The following is a 22,213-nucleotide window of genomic DNA, read 5'->3' as shown; positions in this document are numbered from 1 at the left end:
GACTTAATCTTCTGGAGCAAACTACCATGAAGGACCTTGCTAAATGCTTTAGTAGAGTCCACGTAGACAATATCCACTGTCCCACCCTCATCAGTCAACTTTGCCACGTCCTCAAAAAACTCAAATTTGTGAGTAAATCATCCCTTGCAAGAAGACAAGCTGACTATCCCTAATATGTCCATTCTTCTCCAAATGCAAGTTAATCCTGTCACGAAGAATCCTCTCCAGTTATTTCCTTAGAAGTAATGTAAGGGACACTGGACTATAATTTCCTGGATTATCCCTGTTGCCCTTCTCAAACAAAGCAACAACACTGGCTATTCTCCAGTCTTCTGGGACCTCACCTAAAGAAAATACAAAGATCTCTGACAAGGCCCCAACAGTCTTCTCCCTTTCCTAGTACGGCCTCTTCCCTTGTTGGACTATCTGTGTGTTATTTCAAGAAACCGTCCTGGATGGACCTAACAAATTCTGCCCCTTCTAAGTCTCTGGCACTAAGGGAGTCTGAGTCAGTATTGGAGAACTTAGTGTAGCTGTGACATTCTCCATCCTTTTTACGTCCCTCTCTGTCGCACCTGGAACATCTAAATCCTGGAACGTTGAGCTGCCAGTCTGGCCTCTCTATCAACCAAGTTTCTGTAATGGCTGCAATATCGTAGTTCCATGTACTAATCCAGGCTCTGAACTCACAATCCACCTTCCACTGTACCTACATCCTGCCTCCTCCTGTGAAAACAGTTGTGCAATACTTGTTAACACTCTAGCAATGTCTCCAGCTCTGTGTATAGATTTCCCTCTGGATCCCTAATGGGCACTACCCTTTCCTTGATTATTCACTTCCCCTTGATGTACTAATAGAAAATCTTGGCATTTTCCCTAATTTTGCTCATCGATGGTTTTTTCATGCCCAGCCTTTGCTCTCCTTCTTAAGTCCCACATGCTCTATACTCCACTCAGGCCTCCATTGATTTGTTCCCTTTGTACATGTTAGATGTCTCTGTTTTCCTTTTTATTTAGACCTTCGTATTCCTAGACATTCAGGATTCTCTGGGCTTGTTGCTCCTACATTTCACCTGAAAAGGAACATGTTGGGCCTGTCCTCTCCCCAGTTCCTTTTTGAATGCCTCCCACTGTTCTGTTGTAGATTTATCCTCAAGTAGTTGTTCCCAGTCTACTTTGACCAGATGCTGCCTTATTTAATAAAATCTGCTTTTCCCACAATCCAATACACTTTCTTGCAGGCCATCTTTTTCCTTTTCCTTAACAAACTTAGAAAGCACATTGTTATGGTCACTATCATTAAAATTATGGTGAGATGGTTCAAGTTGTTTGTTTTATTAGTCAGAAAATTCCCTGCAAGCTCCCAGCCTTTGGTCTCTGAATGCAAATTCCCAATAAACGCATCAGATCCATAAAATACTATGCTAGTATCAATTCATAATGCATGTTTTTATATCTTGATTAATTTATGAAGCTTTCTGAGCGTATCTGCATTGTTTATCATCCACATTCATGCTATTCGGTTGGCTTAATCAAATGATAAGAGTAAAAACCATGGAGGATGAAATATGGAATTAAGAAATTACATTGAGGAGAGATTAAATTAGAAAGGTCAGCTGCATACATTTGCTAAAGAGTCACAAATCGAATAAGAAATCTTGAAAACATTAAATCAAAGAATGTAACGAGTCACATGCAAAGGTTTTTGGGGTGCTTTACACGTGGCTCAGGCAGTCAGTTTATCACAGCTAGCTGGATGGCTGAGGTTACCATGAAGGCCCCTCCTCCTCAACCTTTCCCCTTGCCTGATGCATCATGCCCCTCAGGTTAAAACACCACCAGACCTCTCTCTCTCTCTCTAATGGGAGAGCAACCCTATGGTCCTTTGGGACTATGATCACTTTACTTTACACATGGATCAGGTCTTGATCCATTATTCTGTTGAATGCACATTTTCCTTTATCAAATGGGATAGAATCATAAAATCAAACAGTTCAGAAGAGGTCTTTGGCCTATCAAATCTGCACTGACAAAAAAACTACTGTACATCCACGTTAGACTCACTTTCCCACACTTGGCCCACAGCCTTGCATGTTATGACATTTCAGATGTTCATCCACGTAATTTTTAAAGGATGTGATGTTTCCCATATCACTCCCCTCCCAGGCAGTGCATTCCAGATTCTGGGTAAAATTAATCCTCATATCTGCACTAGGCATCTTGCCTTTCACTTTAAAATTATGCCCTCTCATTATTGACCCTTTGTCTAAGGGGATCAGTTGCTTTCTATCCATCCTGTCCACCATAATCAGACCTCCTTCTCCACTCTGAAGAAAACAACTCGAGCTTTTCCACCCCCTCTTCATAGCTGAAATGCTCCATCTCAGGCAATATTCTGGTGTATCTCCTCTGCACTTCCTCCAGTGCAATCACACCCTTTCTGTTGCACTGTGACCAGAACTGCAAACAGGACTCCAGCTGTGGACTAACCAAAGTTCTGTACAGCTCCAACATAACATGCCTGCTCTTATAATCTGTGCCACAGCTGATAAAGACAAATGTCCCGTATGCCTTCTTAACTATCCTGTTAACCTATCCTGCCAGCTTCACAGATCTGTGGACAAGATCTCTGTATGCCTTGGAACTTCCTAGTGCCCTGCCATTCAATGGGTACCCCTCGTCTTCTTATGTGTTTGGAAGTTCATCATCTCACAGTGTTCGGCGTTAAATTCCATTTGCAACTATTCTACCCAACTAACCAAACCATTTATATCCTCATGTAATCTAAAACATTCTTCTTCACTGTTGACAACCTGGCTAATCTTTGTAACATAGGTCCCTATAGCGTGGAAAGAGGCTATTCAGCCCATTGAGTCTGCGCTGACCCTCCAAAGAGCATCCTACCCAGACCTCAAAGAGCATCCTACCCAGACCTCTACCCTATTCCCCTTAACCCTGCATTTACCATGGATAATCCACCTAATCTGCACATCTTTGGACTGTGGGATGAAACTGGAGTACCCGGAGGAAACTGGAATTGGCTAGAAGCAGAGGATGATGGTCAAGAGGTGTTTTTGTAACTGGAAGCCTATGCACAGAGGAGTTCTGCAGGGATCAGTGTTGGGACCCTTGCTGTTTGTGGTTTATATAAATGATTCAGACTGACTGGAGGAAAGCTAACCTGTAAATTCACAGATGATGCAAAAATTGGCTGGGTGGTAAATAGTGAGAAGAATAATCTTAGATTACACGGGGATATCGATGGGCTGTTCAGATGAGCCGATCAACAGCAAATGGAATTTAATCCGGATAAGTGTGAAGTGATGCACATGGGCAGGACAAGCAGAGGAAATACAGATTGACTTGTGGGACCCTGAGAGCGCTGGGGAACAGAGGGATCTTGCTGTGCATGTCCTGTAGTCCCTTGACATCGCATGATTAGTGGATAAAGTGGTTAAAAGACATATGCTCTATTAGCCAAGGCATAGAAGAAGAGTGTAAAATGTTGGGTAGACCACAGCTAGACTATTGTATGCAATTCTGGAATCCACATTGCCAGAGGGATGTAATCACACTGCATAGGGCATAGGGAAGATTTAGCAGGATGTTGCCTGAGCTGGAGAGCTTTACTCCAGAAGAGAGATTGGACAGACTGGGGTTGTTTTCCTTGAAGCAGAGGAGATTGAGGAGGGGACACGATTAAGATGTTTAAAGTTATGAGGGGCATAAACAGGAAGAAACTTTTCCCCAAGTGGAGTGATCAATGATCAGGGGATTTAAGGTAAAGGGTTAGGGGAGGTGAGGGGAAAAAAAATCTCCCAGAGGGTGCTGGAAATCTGGAACTTATTGTTTTTAAAGGTGGTAGAGGCAGAAACCCTCATAATAGTTCTGAAGTAATTAGATGTGCACTTGTGATGCCAAGCCATGCAAAGCCCTGGGCTAAGTGCTGGAAATTGGAATTGGAATAGTTGGGTGCTTGTTTTGGACTAGCACAGAATTGATGAGCTGAAGGGTCTTTTTCTGAGTCATAGACCTCGATGACTGGTGGGTGGGCCATCTGTCACCGCCACGCCCACTAGTTTAGTGGTGGTGAGGGGAGGGCTGGGTGTGTAGGTGGTGGATATGCAACCACTGGATTTAATGATCCCACCAGCAGAGGTGTGTATAATTCACCTTATGTCTCCAAAAAAATCATGGATATTATGCTCCTGCAGTTGTAGCTGATCGTTAGATGGTCCAAGCATGTAAAGTGCTAAATGAATATATTTCAAGTCATCTTATTGGGTTCCATCTATCTGAAACATTTTTGCAGAGAAACGACAATGTGCAAAAGGTGATGTCCCAAGTTCTTGTTAATTTTACAAATTCAGAATTAATAAAGTGTATATTTTCTCTTATCATTTGTAAATCTTATCATTTGATATTTGTTTTTACAGGTGGTGGGCTGGTGAATGGCAGAAATGCTCAACAACATGCGGTGACTCAGGTATTAAGAAGCGTACAGTTCTCTGTGTTCGAACAGTGGGGACCGATGAGCAGGCACTTCCTAGTTCAGAGTGCAATCAGCGTCTCAAGCCAAGGACTCAAATGACTTGCAAAAGAGATATTCCATGTCCGTCAAACTGGACTGTGAGCAATTGGAGTGAAGTAAGGCATACCTTTTCTGAAATATATTATACCCAAACAGTTTTGGAGTAAGATGAATTAGAATGGAATTGTTTTTTATCTTGTGATGCCTACATTTATGTCAAACATTATCACAAAGTACTTCAGTGAATGAGACAGGTTTGGCAAGCGGCTGATATATTAGAAAATATAGCAGTCAATGTATATCAGGAATTGACCGATACTGATGTGGTTCTGCTAAAGGAATCAATGTTTAAAATATAGCAGTCAATGTATATCAGGAATTGACCGATACTGATGTGGTTCTGCTAAAGGAATCAATGTTTAACAAGACACTGGGAGAACTGTCAGGTATTCTTCATTGTGTGACCTTTAAGGGTACCTTTAAATGGTCTATGAAATGTTGATTTCAGAATCTTAATGGCAGGACACCCATGAATGCAAAACCAACAGACGTTTTGGTGTGGTAAGGAATTGCATACCTTTACTGCATCATGGCATTTTACATTTAACATTGAGTTGTTCATTTTGAGGAAATTTATTTTGCAAGAAAAATAATCATAGTGCATGAATCGTTTAAAGGTTACTTCAATAAAGTTGTAAATTTATGAAGAATGTTTTGTGCTGGAATCATACTGGGAACAGTGGGCATATTACAAATGCCATTTCAAAATATTCAAAGCCCCCCTATTTGTTGTTGAAACGTGGGCCAAGAGCAGGAGAGGAGGGTGATGGTGAAGGGGTTGATGTTGAAGGTGTGGGCAATTTCCATAGTGGCAGGAGGCAGGTTGGTTCATTTTTGTGGCTCAAAGCTATAAGATCTGGTTAACTGGCTCCTCAAGCTGCTTGTTCTCTTGTACTAAGTTTATTCAATGTTGGTTGGAAATTTTGACTCATCTTTGATGGGATTTCTGCCTCCTATAACTCTGTCCCTTCGCAGGTCAAGGCAGATGCAGCACAAATGGCCCAGATGCAACATCATTGATGACTTTTCAATAGACGCACCCTCTAGTGAAATGTAAAATGCTTGGAGTCCATTGTCCTTTGTTAAAATAGGTTATAAGAGTAACCTTGAAGAATAATCTTGAAGAATAATTGCTCAGAATATGGCTGGATGCATGGAGAAAAATCAGATTCATCTTTCAAAAGTTAATTAAACATTTTAAATTGTTCATATCGTTTTCAATGCAGAACAAGATCTAATAGTTAAAATGTTGAAAATAAATTGAGGATCATAGCAAGGTTCAAAAACAAGATCTCACAGAATAGAATCATTGACTTTTACAGTACAGAAGGAAACCATTCGACCTATCGTGTCTCAAAAGAGCTACCCAGCTAGGCCCACTGTCTAACCCTACCCCTAAATTCATTACTTTCAAATATATATCCAGTTCTCTTTTGAAACCTCCTATGGAATCTGCCTCCACCACTCTCCCTGGCAGCGCATTGCAAATCCTAACAACTCTCAGAGTAGTTTCTCCTAATGTCACTCCTAGTTCTCTTGTTGAAAATCTTGAAATTGTGACCTCTAGTTTTTTTTTTAATTCAATTGCTAAAAAAGTTTTAAAGAATGAAATAGATACAACTAGTAACTTTAGAAAAGAAAAGTTCTCAGGCAGGAACTCATCAACTCATTAACTCATCAACAGACTAAATCTGACATGCCACAGGGATCGGGACTGGAAACCCAACTATTCACAATATATATTAATGATTTGGATGAGGGAACAGAATGTAACATCTCCAAATTTGCAGGTGATACCCACTTGACTGGGAGAGTGCACAGTGACAAGGATGCAGAGATCCTTCAGCATGATCTCGGCAGGTTGGGGGAGTGGACAAGTCAATGGCAGATGCAGTATTATTTGGATAAATGTGAGGTTATTCACTTCGGAAGCAAAAACAAGAAGCCAGATTACTACCTGAATGGCTGTAAATTGGGAGAGGGGAGTGTGCAGTGGGACCTGGGTGTCCTTGTGCACCAGTTGCTGAAGGTAGGTATACAGGTGCAGCAGGTAGTAAAGAAGGCAACTGGTATGTTGGCCTTCATTGCGAAAGGTTTCGAGTACAGGAGCAGGGCTTTTTTGCTGCAATTATGCAGGCCGTTGGTGAACCACACCTAGAATATTATGTGCAATTTTGGTCCCCTTTTCTGAGGAAGGATGCTCTTGCTTTCAAGGGAGTGCTGCAAAGGTCTACCAGGCTGATTCTGGGGATGGTGGGACTAACGTATGAGGAGAGATTGACTAGTTTAGGATTGTTTTCGGTAGAGTTCAGATGAAGAGGGGGAATCTCATTGAGACGTATAAAATCCTAACAGGACTGGACAGGGTAGATGCAGGGAATATGTTCCCAATGGTAGGTGTGTCCAGAACCAAGGGTCACAGCATGAGGATTCAGGGTAGATGATTTAGGACGGAGATGAGGAGAAATTTCTTCACCCAAAGAGTGGTGAGCCTGTGAAATTCATTATTACAGGAAGTAGTTGATGCCAAAACATTGAATGTATTCAAGAAACAACTTGATATCGCACTTGGGGTGACTGGGATCAAAGATTATGGGGAGAAAACAGGATTAGGCTATTGAGTTGGACGATCAACATGATCGTGAAGAATAGCAGAGCAGGCTGGAAGAGCTGAATGGCTTCCTCCTGCTCCTATCTTCTACGTTTCTATGCTTCTATAAAACATGGCATTGTTAAAAAAGAGATTTTTAAGATATAGAATTTCTTCAAAATTAAACAGCAAACCTGAAATACAAGTTAACCAGCTTCTTTATTATTTTGGAGATCCAGCAATTATATGATTGCAAGGCAAGGAAGTAAGGAAGAATCTTACAAATTTGAAGAGTTCTAAAGGCCTTCAATCTCAAAATAAATAAGAGTTTAGAAACAGCCAGGTTTAATTCAGCACCCCTGAGAGACAGGATGGATTTATGTCAGAAAATCACACTTCACAAATCTGAAGTTTTTTGAGGATGTAACGAGTAGAGTTGATAACGGGGAGCTAGTGGATACGAATCAACTTGACTTTCAAAAAGCATTTGTTAAGGTCCCTCATTAGAGATTAGTGTGTAAAATTAAAGCACATGGGATTGGGTTAATGTACTGACATGGATATAGAACTGGTTGGCAGAAGGCAAGAAAAGAGTAGGAATAATCATGTCTTTTTTCCCAGTGCCAGGCAGTGACTAGTGGGATACCACAGGGACTTGTGCTTGGACCCCAGCTATTCACAATGTATATCAATGACTTAGAAGAGAGGACAAAATGTAAAAGCTCCAAGTTTAAAGATGACACATAACTGAGTGAGAGAGTAAACTGAGAAGAGGATGCAGAGCTGTTTCTGTGTGACTTGGACAATTTGGGTGACTGGGAAAATGCATGGAAGATGAAATATAATGAGGATAAATTCGCTGTTGGAGCAAAACAGCAAGGTGGATTATTATCCGAACAGCAATAGATTAGGCAAGGGAGAGGTACAGCAAGACCTGGATGTCCTTGTACATCAGTTGCTGAAAGTAAGCATGCAGGTGCAGCAGGTAGTGAAGAAAGAAATTGGTAAATTGGCCTTCATAGTGAGAGTACTGGAGCATAGGAGTAGGATATTTTGCTGCACCTGTAAAACGCCTTGGTGAGACCGCCCTGGAGTATTGTATGCAGTTTTAGTCTCCATAACTGAGGAAGGATGTTCTCACTAAGGAGGGAGTACAGCAAATGTTTCCCAGACTGACTTCTGGGATGGTAGAACTGACATTAGAAGAGAGATTGTATCAGTTAGGATTATATTCACTGGAGTTTAGAAGAATGAGAGGGGAATCACATAGAAAATTCTAACAAAACTAGACAGGGTAAATGCAGGAATGATGTTCCAGATGACCAAAGAATCGAGAACCAGGGTCTGTCTAAGGGTACAGGGTAGGCCAGTTAAGACTGAGATGGGGAGAAATTTCTCCGTGCAGAGGTTGATGAGCCTGTGGAATTCTCTGCCACAGAAAGTGGATGAGGGTAAAACATTGAATATTTTCAAGAGCACACATTAGTTAAATATAATCCTTAGGGTTGTGGGGAGAAGGCAGGAACAAGTAGGATGAACAGCCATGATCATATTGAATGGTTGAGCAGACTAAAAAGGTTGAATGGCCTACTCCTGTTTCTATTTTTTATGTTTCTGTATGAATTAATAGAAGATTGTGTCAATGATTCATGAAGATCGGTTGAGGGATGAAACTACTGAGATTTGAAAACAGCATTATAGAAAACGGAGCAGTTCAGACCATATCTACCTGATCCAAAATGAGACCAACTTCTTTGTGGAGTTGGAGGAACACAGCAGGCCAGCCAGCATCAGAGGAGCAGGAAAGTTGACGTTTTGTGCCGGGACCTTTCTTCACTGTGTTATCTTTGACTCCAGCATTGGCGGTTCTTACTGTCTTTGTGGGTGGGTCTGTTAGTGCTGTTGGAGGGAATTCAAAGCAATTCTATAAGAAGAGGGGACACAGATTGTTAGGAGAGTAAGGACACAGTATATTTTAGTAAAGCAATCAAGGCAGAGGGAATTCATCCATGTTGTGGCTCAAGGGAGTAAGGCAAGACTGGATGGCCTCTACTTTAATGTCAGGAGTAAGACAAGTGAGTTGAGGGCATGGATTGACATGTGGAATTACAATGTTACTGCCATCACAGATGTGGCAGAGGGAGGGGCAGAACTGATAACTCCACATTCCAAGGTATAGGGGTTTCAGGCAGGGCTTGGGAGAGTGTAAAAGAGGAGGTTGTGTTGCATTATTATTAAGGAGTCAGTTACTTCATGAAGGAAGGAGGATATCCTGGAATGGTCTTCAAATGGAGGTTTATGGATAGAGCTTAGGACTGAAAAGGTGGCAGTCACACTGCTGGGAGTATACTACAGACTGTCAAACAGTCAACAGGCAACAGGGGAGCAGACCTGGAGACAATTCACTGAGGTGTGTAAAAACAAACATGGGTGATTATATTAGGGAATTTCAACTTACCTAACTTTAATTGGGATAGACGTTGTGTAAAGGGTTTAGATCTTTTGAAGGGTATATGGAAGAGCTTTTTATATCCTATGAGGAGAAGAAGCCTCTCGGCATTTAACTTGTCAAGCTCCTTAAGAATCCCCTATGTTTTCAATGAGATCAACAATCTTCCTCCTAAACTCCTATGACTAGAGGTCTTTAACAGGGACAAAGGAACCAAATTAACTTAGGCCCTAGTAGAGTAGTGAAAGTGCAGAGCGGATCTTAAGAAAGCAATTAGGACAGCAAAGTGGGGGCATGGAAAAACCCTGGCAGGTAAGATTAGGGAGAATTCCACGATATGCTATTTGTATATCAATGGGAAGAGAGTAACCAGAGAAAGAAAAGGGCCTATGAAGGACCAAGGAGAAAATTTGTGCGCGGAGGCAGAGGACATTGGTAGATTGTTAAGCAATTACTTCACAACTGTGTTCACTCAGGAGAAGAAGATGTAGGTATAGAATTCAGGGACAGGGACTTTGAGATTCTTGAGCTGTTTGACATAGAGAGTGAGACGGTATCGGGGGTTTTCATAGAATCATAAAATCCGTACAGTGCAGAAAAAGACTATTTGGCCCATTGAGTCTTCACTGACCCTCCGAAGTGCACAAACCCACACAAACCCAACTTCCTACCCTTTCCCTGTAATCCTGCAATTACTACGAATAATCCACCTAGTCCACATATCCATAACTCTACTGGACAATTTAGCATGGCCAATTCACCTAACCTGCACATCTTTGAATTGTGGGTAGAAACTGGAGCACACGGATGAAACCCACACAAACACTGGGACAACGTGCAAATTCCACACATTGAACACGGCGGGTTTAAAAGTGAACAGATTCCTGGTTCTGCATGAGTTGTATACCGGGTTGCTGTGGAATTGAGAAGGAAATTACAGAGGCCCTGATTCAAAGTTTGAATTCCTCTCTGGCCATAGGGGTGGTGCCAGAGGACTGGTAAAGAGCTAATGTAAAGAACAGTGGTAGGGGTACAGCAGCAAATTACAGACCAGTTGTCTAACCTTAGGGGTAGGGAAACTATTTGAAGAGATTCTGAAGGAGAGACTTAATCTCTATTGGAAAAAGCAAAGTTTGATCAGGGATAGTCAACATGGCTTTGTTAGGGGGAGGTCATGCCTAACAAATGTGATTAAACTTTTCGAGGAGGTGAACGTTATTAACTCAGGGTTCTCAAAATCTCAAGGACTTCGTTTCGGATATTATCAAAAGGTCAAACATGTGAAAGACAAAGCCTTTCATTGAAATTTGATATCTGAAAGTAAGTTCTTGAACCTGCAAACTCCTGGGTCTCTGGTTGCAGTATCGGTAATTAGGTGGCTCTTAAAATTAGTTTGAAAACACAGAAAAAGAGAAGCCTAATGGATCAAGAATGCCTATCCATGTCTGCAAATTTGGAAATGGAAAGTGTAATAAGACCAAGATTGTGCTGACACATGATGCCTTTCTAAACTAAAAGCTTTTTGCCTCCACGGGTCTGTATCCCTCTATTCTCTGCCTATCCACGTATCTATCAAGATGCCTCTCGAAAAAAGAACAAAAAACAGTACAGCTAAGGCATAGGCCCTTAGGCCTACCAAGTCTATGCTGACACTTAATGTCTTTCTAAATTAAAAGCCCTTTGCCTCTACATGGTCTCTATCCCTATATTCCCTGCCTTTTCATATATCCATCAAGATATTTCTTAAATGTTGCTATTATATCTGCCTCCACCACTCCCTCTGGCAGCACATTCCAGGCAATTGCCACCCTTTGTATGAAAAACTTGCCTGTCACATCTCCTTTAAATTTATCGCCTTTTACCTTAAACCTGTGTCCACTAGTAATTGACATTTGTATCCTGAGAAAAAGACTCTGACTATTTATTCTATTCAAGCCTCTCATAAGTTTGAAAAGTTCTATCATGCTGCCCCTCATTCTTTGACGCTTGAGTGAAAATAAACCAAGTTTGTCCAATCTCTCCTCATTGCTAATACCCTCCAAACTAAGGAACGTCCTGGCAAAACACTTCTATACTCTGTACAAAGCCTCCACACCCTTCTGGTAGGTGGTGACCAGAACTGTACACAATATTCCAAATGTGGCCGAACTAAACTTCTGTACAGCTGCACGTGACTTGCCACGTTTTATGCCCTATGCCCCAACAGATGAAAGTAAGCATGCTATATGCCTTCTTGATCATCTTATCCACTTGTGTTGCCACTTTTAGAGAACTGTGGACTGTGAATGCTGAAGAATTGTATTCAGTTGGTAATAGGAAAGGCAAATGGAATGATGCCCTTTATTTCAAAGGGAATGGAATATAAAAGTAATGAGGTTTTGCTAAAACTATACAATTGTCAGGCCAACCTTTGTGCTAAACACCTTCTTAACCACCTTTTCTACCTGACATGCAACTTTCAAACTACAATGTACCTAAATCCCCAGTTGTCTCTGTTTGACAACACTGCCCAGGGCCCTACCATTGACTGTCTAAGTCCTGCCTTTGTTCTTTTTACCAAAATGTAACTCTTTGCATTTATCCAAATTAAACCCTATCTGCCACTTCTCAGCCTATTGGCCCAATTGATCAAGATCCCTTTGTAATCTTAGACAGCCTTCTTCACTGTTGACTATAGCACCAATTTTGGTGTCATCGACAAAACAGGGAAATGAAGTTGAAGATTATCAGATCAGCCATGATCTCACTGAAAATGTGGAGCAGTTCAATGGACTGAATGGCCTACTTCCGCTCTTATGTCTTATGGTTTTATGGTCTAATGATTTGAGGCATTTACTATACATTGTTCATGTCACAGGAGGACAAGTAACTCTACCCCCTTGTCATCCATGAGCTTTTAGCTGGTTTTGAGGTCTTTTTATCAAATATTGTATTGCTCAGATGACCAAAGGTTTTGAATTTAATTGTTGATGTCTGTCTTCTTTGGAAGGTGACTTGCAAAGTGTGGAAATTAATCCACATTGTCCAGTGGCTTGTCGTGGTTATCTGATGGGAAATGTTGCATAGTGGGAGCTCCTAGTAGATCTTTATCTTCTGGCTGTTTAGCCTGAGGCCCATCCTTATCTGCACATGTGTTAATGCATGAATGGTGGTTTGAAACTCAGCTTCACCGTAGAGTACTGTAGTTTGATGACAGAGGTTGCAGTGATCTTGTTCTGGACTGGATGTAACACGGGTTGAAAAGTTTCTCACTCATCCTGTCAAGAAGCCCCACTCCAGCAGTGAGCTTCATGGGTACGAAGTAACGTCTTGTGAATGTCACTAAATAGCAAAGCATTATGTAGGCCCTAAATTTCTGGCACATGTGCTACGAAAAACATTTTTTCCGCTCCCTCGAGAGCAAAAGCATCCTTCCTCAGAGAAGAATACCAAAACTGCACACAATATTCCAGGTGTGGCCTGACCAAGCCCCTGTACAATTGCAATAACACATCCCTGCTCCTGTACTCAAAACCTCTTGCAATGAAGGCCAACATACCATTTGCTCCTGCTGCACCTGCATGCTTACCTTCAGCGACTGGTGCACAAGGACACCCAGGTCCCGCTGCACACTCCCCTCTCCCAATTTACAGTCATCCAGGTAGTGATCTGTCTTCTTGTTTTTGCTTTTGAAGTGAATAACCTCACATTTATCCAAATTATACTGCAAATGCCATTGATTTGCCCACTCACCCAACCTGTCAAGATCATGCTGAAGGATCACTGCGTCCTTGTCACTATGTGACCTCCGACTCAACTTGGTATCACCTGCAAATTTGGAGATGTTACATTTTGTTCCCTCATCCCTCATCATTAATAAATATTGTGAATAGCTGGGGTCCCAGCACCGATCCCTGTGGCACCCCACTAGTTACTGTCTTCCAATTTGAAAAGGACACATTAATTCCTCCCACGAACAGTTCATCCACTTCACCAACACCTTCCACCCCAACCTTAAGATCACCTGGACCATCTCTAATACCTCTCTCTCCTTCCTGGACCTCTCTGTCTCCATCTCCGGCAACCACTTAGAAACCGATATCCATTTCAAGCCCACCAACTCCCACAGCTACCTAGAATACACCTCCTCCCACCCACCTTCCTGCAAAAATGCCATCCCCTATTCCCAATTCCTTCGCCTCCGCTGCATCTGCTCCCAGGATGAGGCATTCCACTTCCGTACATCTCAGATGTCCTCGTTTTTCAAGGACCGCAACTTCCCCCCCTCAGTGGTCGAGAACGCCCTCAACCGTGCCTCCCACATTTCCCGCAACTCATCCCTCACACCCCGTCCCCACAATAACAACCAAAAAAGAATCCCCCTCGTCCTCACGTACCACCCCACCAACCTCCGGATCCAACGCATCATGCTCCGACACTTCCGCCATCTGCAATCCAACCCCACCACCAAAGACATTTTTCCCTCCCCATCCTTATCTGCTTTCCGGAGGGACCACACTCTCTGGGACTCCCTTATCTGCTCCACACTCCCGTCCAGCCCCACCACACCCGGCACTTTTCCCTGCAACCGCAGGAAGTGCTACACCTGCCCCTACACCTCCGCCCTCACCCCCATCCCAGGCCCCAAGAAGACTTTCCACATCAAGCAGATGTTCACCTGCACATCTGCCAATGTGGTATACTGCATCCGCTGTACCCGTTGTGGCCTCCTCTACATCGGGGAAACCAAGCGGAGTCTCGGGGACCGCTTTGCAGAACACCTACGCTCGGTTCGCAATAAACAACTGCACCTCCCAGTTGTGAACCATTTCAACTCCCCCTCCCATTCCTCAGACAACATGTCCATCCTGGGCCTCCTGCAGTGCCACAACGATGCCACCCGAAGGTTGCAGGAACAGCAACTCATATTCCGCTTGGGAACCCTGCAGCCCAATGGTATCGATGTGGATTTCACAAGCTTCAAAAGCTCCCCTCCCCCTTCGGCATCCCAAAACCAGCCCAGCTCATCCCCGCCTCCCTAACCTGTTCTTCCTCCCACCTATCCCCTCCTCCCACCTCAAGCCGCATCCCCATCTCCTACCTACTAACCTCATCCCGCCCCCTTGACCTGTCCGTCCTCCCTGGACTGACCTATCCCCTCCCTAACTCCCCACCTACACTCACCTTTACTGGCTCCATCCCTGCCTCTTCGACCTGTCTGTTTCCTCTCCACCTATCTTCTCCTCTATCCATCTTCTATCCGCCTCCCCCTCTCTCCCTATTTATTTCAGAACCATCTTCCCCTCCCCCATTTCTGATGAAGGGTCTAGGCCCGAAACGTCAGCCTTTCTGCTCCTCTGATGCTGCTTGGCCTGCTGTGTTCATCCAGCTCTGCACCTTGTTGTCTCTCATTAATTCCTACTCTTTGTTTTCTCTCTGCCAACCAGTTTGGAAAATGGCTGTTTAAATCCAATCTACCCCCCATAGTTTACCGTGTGATATCAGATGTAATTATTTCTGTATACTCATTCAAATTAGAATAAAGAACATGGAATTTCTAAAATGATGTTGTGAGTATACTGAAATGAAGCAATTATGCGAAAAGTCACACAATTAAAATTATTCAGCTTCAATTTTGTCATTGAAAACTTCTTTTCAACAATAAATTATGGCTTATGTCATTATTATTTCTCTTGAGATGAAAAGAAAGCATTTAGGGCAGAAACACTGTACTGTGCTGTTCCAAACTGGTGATCAGCCAGCTTCTGAAGCCTTTTTGGCACAGACCAAGAATGGTAAAACAAACTGAATTCTTAACTTTGCACACCTCAAAGGAGCCAGAATAGCCTTGGAGAGGAAATCTGCAATGATTCCTGGATTGATATCCACTGATTATAGAACTGCATGACTTCCTATTGAAAACAAGTTGGCAGCGTGTGATTAAATAAAAAGATGTCATTTTACTAGTTGCCTCTAAGAAATGTTAAAATAAATCAATAGCCCAGAATATTAAAATTTGCAAATTGACTGGTAATTAAAATTTCAAAATGTGTTTAACAAGTTTTTATTGGTTCAACTTAATCCTTAAGGGCTGAATACTACATTTGTTTAGGTTGATTATGAGTTGCATTGAGATTTTTGAGTGATTTCTGCAATGAGGCCTAGCAAATATCTCACCATATCTTAGCAAAATCACCACATTAACTACACACTCCATCTCTATAGCATCTGTTACAAACAATTAATGCCTCATCTTACCACACTCTGTTTCCAGAATAACTCACCACTCAAAAGACTGGCATCCTTTGAGCCTGTGCCATCATTGAAACCACTGGAAATGTAGAAAAGCATTGGTCACCCAGCATTGCTTTTCACTAGCAATATCAGAGCCACAAAATAACTCTGCACACAGCACATAACTGACTGGTACACACAGTTTCATTCTCTCACCCGAGTTGCTGTTTAACCACCATGGTACACGCTTTACCTGTCTTTAGCTGCAACCAATCTGAACACCCTTTAAGTCAGTGCTAGCCTGTCCTCAATGCCCAACATAGACCCCGCAGCTTGTCATTGTCAAGTAGGAGAACTTCAATCATAGGTAAGCAATCGGACAAAGACAAACATGAGCTTTTATTTATAGACAGAAAATGTCAACTCAAAAAAACACCCCGTTGAGGCTTAAGTTTGTCTCGACAATGCAACCCAGATTTTGGCATTATGATCATTTTGTAGCCAATGAATGCATGCTGCACCCAGATCTCATCTTTTGGAAGTAGGTTTCAATGTTTATAAGTTTTCGGATGATACAAAATTAGGAGGTATCCTTGATAGTGAAGAAGGTTATCAAAAATTACAGAGGGATCTTGATCAAATGAGGAAGTGGGCTGAGGATTGGCAAATGCAATTCGATACAGATAAGTGTGAGGTGTTGCACTTTTGAAAGTCAAGCCAAAGTAGGACTTATACAGTAAATGGTAAGGCCCTGAGGAGTGTTGTGGAACAGAGGGACCCACGAGTACAAGTACATAGTTTGTTGAAAGCAACATCACAGATGGACAGGGTGGTGAAGAAGGCATTTAGCATGCTGGCCTTCATCGGTCAAGACATTGAGTATAGGAGTTGGGACTTTATGTTACAGTTGTATAAGTCGTTGGTGAGGCCGCACTTGGAGTATTGCGTACAGTTTTAGTCACCCTGTTACAGGAAAGACATAGTTAAACTGGAAAGATTTACAAGGATGTTGCCAGGACTAGTCAGCCTGAGTTATAGGGTGAGGTTGGTCAGGATAGGACTTTATTCCTTGGAACGTTGGAGAGTGAAGGGTGACCTTATTGAGGTGTATAAAATCATGAGGGGCATAAATAGGATGAACGCTTATAGTCTTTTTGCCAGGGATGGGGTATTGAAAACTAGAGGGCATAGGTTTAAGCTGAGAGGGGATAGATTTAAGAAGGACCTGAGGGGCACCTTCTTCATGCAGAGAGTAATGCGTGTATGGAATGGGCTACCAGAGCAAGTGGTTGAGGCAGGAAAATAGCAAAAAAAATTGGATAGCTACATGGATGGGAATGGTTTAGAGGGATATGGATCAAATGTGGGCAATTGGAACTAAATGAGTGGGCACCATGGTCAGCATGTACTAGTTTGGGCTGAAGGGCCTGTTTGCATGCTGTATTACTCTATGACTCTATGACTCTAAATTCTGCCTGGCTTGTAGTGCCTGAAGGCATGCAGCGTTAGTGATGTTAGGATTTGGGATGGGTGACAAGCGAGAGAAGGGAGATGATGCAGGCATTAATGAAAGTATTAGAGTATGAGCTTTCATCGGATCTTGGTATAATATCAGAGTGAGTGTGAGGTGTTGGAGAGACAGTGGCAGCACCTACACTGGCAGAGTGGTGAAGGCTACTGACCTTCTTCCTTTAGTGCTGGGCATTCCTCCAGTTCGCTGAGACGACTTTAACATGGGTGGCAACGTTGAACCAGATTGGCATGGCATGGTATTGTGGCCTCCTCTACCATTCCTGGAGGAGGAGAAAGATCCACACTAGCGCCACCTCATCCAGCAAAGTGGGGCAATGATTTTCCTCTGGCTGCCATGTCTAGGTCAAATGTTAGAAACTGTGCAGGGTGGCTGCAGAATGACAGTGCTTGTCCAAGTGCACATAGCAAAATAGAAACATAGAAGATAGGAGCAGGAAGAGGCCATTCGGCCCTTCAAGTCTGCTCTACCATTCATCATGATCATGGCTGATTATCTAACTCAGTAGCCTAATCCTGCTTTCTCCCCATAACCTTTGATCCCTTTCACCCCCCAAATGCTATATCTAGCTGCCTCTTGAATACATTCAATGTTTTGGCATCAACTACTTCCTGTGGCAATGAATTCCACACGCTCATCACTCTTTGGGTGAAGAAATGTCTCCTCATCTCTATCATAAATGGTCTACCCTAAATCCTCGTGCTGTGACCCCTGGTTCTGGACACACCCACAATCCCAATACAATGGGCTTTTAAAGATGGCACGAGCTCAAGGGATACCAGTGTTTTGGCAGCTATCAACTGAGTATCGAGTTGTTTTGAGAAGGGCCCATGGTAAGAAGGGGCATAAATTGGACATGAAAGATGCCGTGGGGCGTGGGAAGTAATTAAATAGGTGGGTTTAAAATAGGGCAAGAAAATCCAATCGGCCTCATGGTGAGAAACCTTCCAAAAAAACTCAATGCAACTTGGACTGAGCCAAAAATAATGTATGATTCAGCCCTAAATTTTTGTATTTAAAAAGAAACATCCTTTAGTTTCAAAACATGTAAATGTTTTCTTCCAGCAGAAGCTGGTCTGTTGATTCACTGGTGAGTCACTGTGCCCCTGTGTCTCAAATAGCTCCATTCATTTTAAACTTCCTGACTTTCACCAAATCAGAAGCTAACTTATGAGAAGTCTATTCACAGCCCTTGAGACACTTCTGCAATTAAATTGAGCTATATTTTTTGTTGGACTCATTACTTGACATCCTTATCTAACAAAAACCTATCAATGTCATTCTTGAAAATTTCATTTGACATAGAATGCACATGCTTTGATGGACTGTTACTTTTTATGAGAAAGAGTGTATTCAGATTTTGTTCCTTAATTATCCAGTTCTAATTTTAAGACTGTGCTTCTTGAGCTGCAGTGTCATGGAGATCGCAAGTAGATCATTCCTTTACTTTCTATTAATGCAATTTCAAATAAGTTTCTTGATTGTACAGAATGTTGCTAGAAGTAACAAGTGTTGCTAGAAAAACAATACATTTTGTCCAAGCTCTTTACTTTGCACTCATCAGAGTAATTTGCAAGATTTAACAACGTAAAAGGAAATCTACATTTACAAACTAAAAACGAAAAGAACTGCGGATGCTGTAAATCAAGAACACAAAGAAAGTTGCTGGAAAAGCTCAGCAGGTCTGGCAGCATCTGTGAAGGAGAAAACAGAGTTAACGTTTCGGGTCCGGTGACCCTTCCTCAGAACTGATGGTGGCTGGGAAAACAGTTTATATGCAGAAAATAGGGAGGTGGGTGGGGTAGGGAGTAAATGATAGGATAGAGCCCAAAGAGAGAGAAAGACAGTTGGACAGACAAAGGAGTTGCTAACAATCAGGCTGGGAGGGTGAGTAGTTGTTAATGGGGACTGTTAGTGACTAACAACAGGGGGTGTGTAGTGGCAGGCTATGTGGTAACAAGGCTTGGTGTGTGGGGTGGGGGGCTGGGACATGGGAGAGTTTAGGCCCTAAAATTATTGAACTCAATATTGAGTCCGGAGGGCTGTAGGGTCCCCAAGCGGAAAATGAGGTGTTGCTCCTCCAGCTTGCGTTGGACTTCACTGGAACACTGCAGCAAGCCAGAGACAGAGATGTTGGCCAGGGAGCAGGGTGGTACATTGAAGTGGCAGGCAACAGGTAGTTCAGGGTCTTTTTTGTGAGCAGAACGTAGATGTTCTGCGAAGCAGTCGCCAAGTCTACTCTTCATTTCCCCAATGTAGAGGAGACCACATTGTGAGCAGCGAATACAGTAGACTAGATTCTTGGAAGTGCAGGTGAAGTGTCTCTTCACCTGGAGGGTGTGTTTGGGCCTTTGGATACTGGGGAGGGAGGAGGTAAATGGGCAGGTGTTGCACCTTCGCCGGTTACAGGGGAAGGTGCCCTAGGGCTGTGGGGAGGTGTTGGGGGTGATGAAAGTGTGGACCAGGGTGTCCCGGAGGGAACGGTCCCTGCGGAAAGTGGACAAGGGACGGGATGGGAATATGTGTCTGGAGGTGGCAGAAATGGCGTCTGATGATCTTCTGGATGTGGATGCTGGTGGGATGGTAGGTAAGGATAAGGGGAACCCTATTGCTGTTGCGGGAGGGAAGAGAAGGGGTGAGGGCTGAAGTGTGGGAGATGGGTCGGACCTGGTTGAGGGCCCTGTTGACAATGGAGCTGGAGAATCTTCGGTTGAGGATGAAGGTGGACATTTCGGAGGCTCCCGATTTACATTTACATGGCTCTACATTTACACTCTGAGAGGGGAGTTTTGATTGGTTCACAAACGAGCTTTTAATTGATTGCCATAGAGAATTACTAGTTGGATAATGACTGACAGTTAACTGCCAAGCTTTGCTTAAAATTTAAAACAGGCAGATTGACTCTGATTAGTCAAGGTATGACACTGAAAAATGAAGCAGAAGATGGCTGCAAAAATGAAGCAGAGCACACACACACACACACACACGCGCGCGTGCGCGCACGCACTCCAATGCCAAGTTCATACCTTGACATGGCTATGCATATCATGCCTGTCACTGACGTGGGTTTTCCTCCATACTTTTTTGTGCATCACCTCCCACTATAGCTCCTGAGCCATGTTCTCAGTGAGAAGGTCTGGTTTCAAATCCTACCTGTTCTGGAAATGTGTTAGAACATATCTGAACATGTTGACCTTTTATTAACTCTCAGTTTGTAAACAAGCTAGCAATTTCAATCAATTTTGTTTTTTCTTTATTCGTTCACGGGATGAGGATGTCGCTGGCTAGACAGCATTTATTGCCCATACCTAATTTCCCAGAGGGCAGTTAAGAGTCAACCACATTGCAGTGGGTCTGGAGTCACATGTAGTTCAGACCAGGTAAGGATGGTAGTTTCCTTCCCTAAAGGACATTAGTGAACCAGATGGGTTTTTCCTGACAATTGACAATGGATTCACGGTCATCATTAAACTCTAATTCCAGATATTTATTGAATTCAAATTCCACCATCTGCCATGGCAGGATTCGAACTAGGGTCCCCAGAACATTATCGGTGTCTCTGGATTAACAGTCCAGTGATAATACCACTAGGCTGTTGCCTCCCCTTATGTAATATATATCAGTACATTGATTGACATTGGTCAAAAGCTTCAGGAGAATGCCAAAGCCTCTGTGTCCAGCATTAATCAGACAGAAAACTGCCCGCTTACCTGGAAGGCTCCGATTTCCATTCTGTAACGCAGCAAATCTCCCTCAACACAGGAAACCCGGCAAAGAGTAGCAAAGACAATGAGCTCAGAAGCTACACCCACAGGCTGGATGAAGTAAATGGGTAGGGTGGCACATGGGATGCCAGCTAAGGTAGCAGTTGCGTCAAGTAGAAGGTGGATGGAGTGGTAATCACCCACATTATCCACCTACCTGTTCACCCACCTTATCCACTTAGCCACTTCACCTACCTCCCCATCCTGCCCACTCTCACTCACCAACCACTGACCCAGATATCCGTTCACCCTTTACTTATTCCTTCATTTATCTACTCATGCATTCCAGTAAGAACACCACTCACAAAGATGGGACCTTTATTGTTCGCAGTCAGAATAAAGTAGCTAGCATCACAAAAGGAACGTATTTCCTCTCAACCCCTGACTCTCCTGCACTCTAACGAAATTCCCACATTGCACTGTATTTTTTCTTGGCAGTGGACACCAGAAGATTGAAATGTGCAACAGCGTGGTTTTGAAGAATCTTCATGCACAGTTACAAAGCACCCAGCACTGTCACTGCTTGGAAAAATCAAGCCTTTCAGTAGCACATAGAAGAAAGAACAAGAACGAAGACCAAAGAACAATACAGCACAGGAACAGGCCCTTCAGCCCTCCAAGCCTGCGCCGACATATTTTGCCCTTCCATGATAAAACTGTCTTCACTAATTTGATCCGTATCCCTCTATTCCCTTCCTATTCATGTATTCGTCCAGGTGCTTCTTAAATGCTGCTATTGTGTCTGTTTCCACCAGCTCCTCTGGCAGCGCGTTCCAGGCACTCACCACCCTTTGTTAAAGACTTGCCCCGCACATCTCTTTTAAACTCCCCCTGCTGCACCTTGAAACAGTGTCCCATAATAATTGACCCCTCCATCCTGGGAAAATGCCTCATACTTCCACTCTATCCATGCCATTCACAATCCTATAAACTTCTATCAGGTCACCCCTTAACCTCCTGCGTTCCAGTGAAAACAAATGCAGTCTTTCCAATCTTTCTTCATAGCTAAAGCCCCCCATACAGGCAACATCCTGGTAAACCTCTTCTCCAAAGCATCGACATCTTTCTGGTGACC

General features: G+C 43.1%; 1 protein-coding gene across 1 annotated transcript in view; it reads left to right on the top strand.

Annotated features, from left to right (window-relative positions):
- The window catches only part of LOC109916393 (A disintegrin and metalloproteinase with thrombospondin motifs 12-like), a 465,504-nt gene that overhangs the window by 395,714 nt on the left and 47,577 nt on the right, over positions 1–22,213 (top strand). Inside the window, exons 19-20 of the mRNA XM_048604457.1 lie at positions 2,546–2,670; positions 4,437–4,647. Of these exons, the coding sequence (XP_048460414.1) occupies positions 2,546–2,670; positions 4,437–4,647 (336 nt within the window). The remainder of the gene's footprint in view (positions 1–2,545; positions 2,671–4,436; positions 4,648–22,213) is intronic.

This window comes from Rhincodon typus, chromosome 1 (assembly GCF_021869965.1).
Source record: "Rhincodon typus isolate 14 chromosome 1, sRhiTyp1.1, whole genome shotgun sequence".
In the NCBI taxonomy this organism is placed as follows: domain Eukaryota; kingdom Metazoa; phylum Chordata; class Chondrichthyes; order Orectolobiformes; family Rhincodontidae; genus Rhincodon; species Rhincodon typus.
Note: the sequence above shows the minus strand (reverse complement) of the source record. Positions and strands in the feature narration are given on the sequence as shown.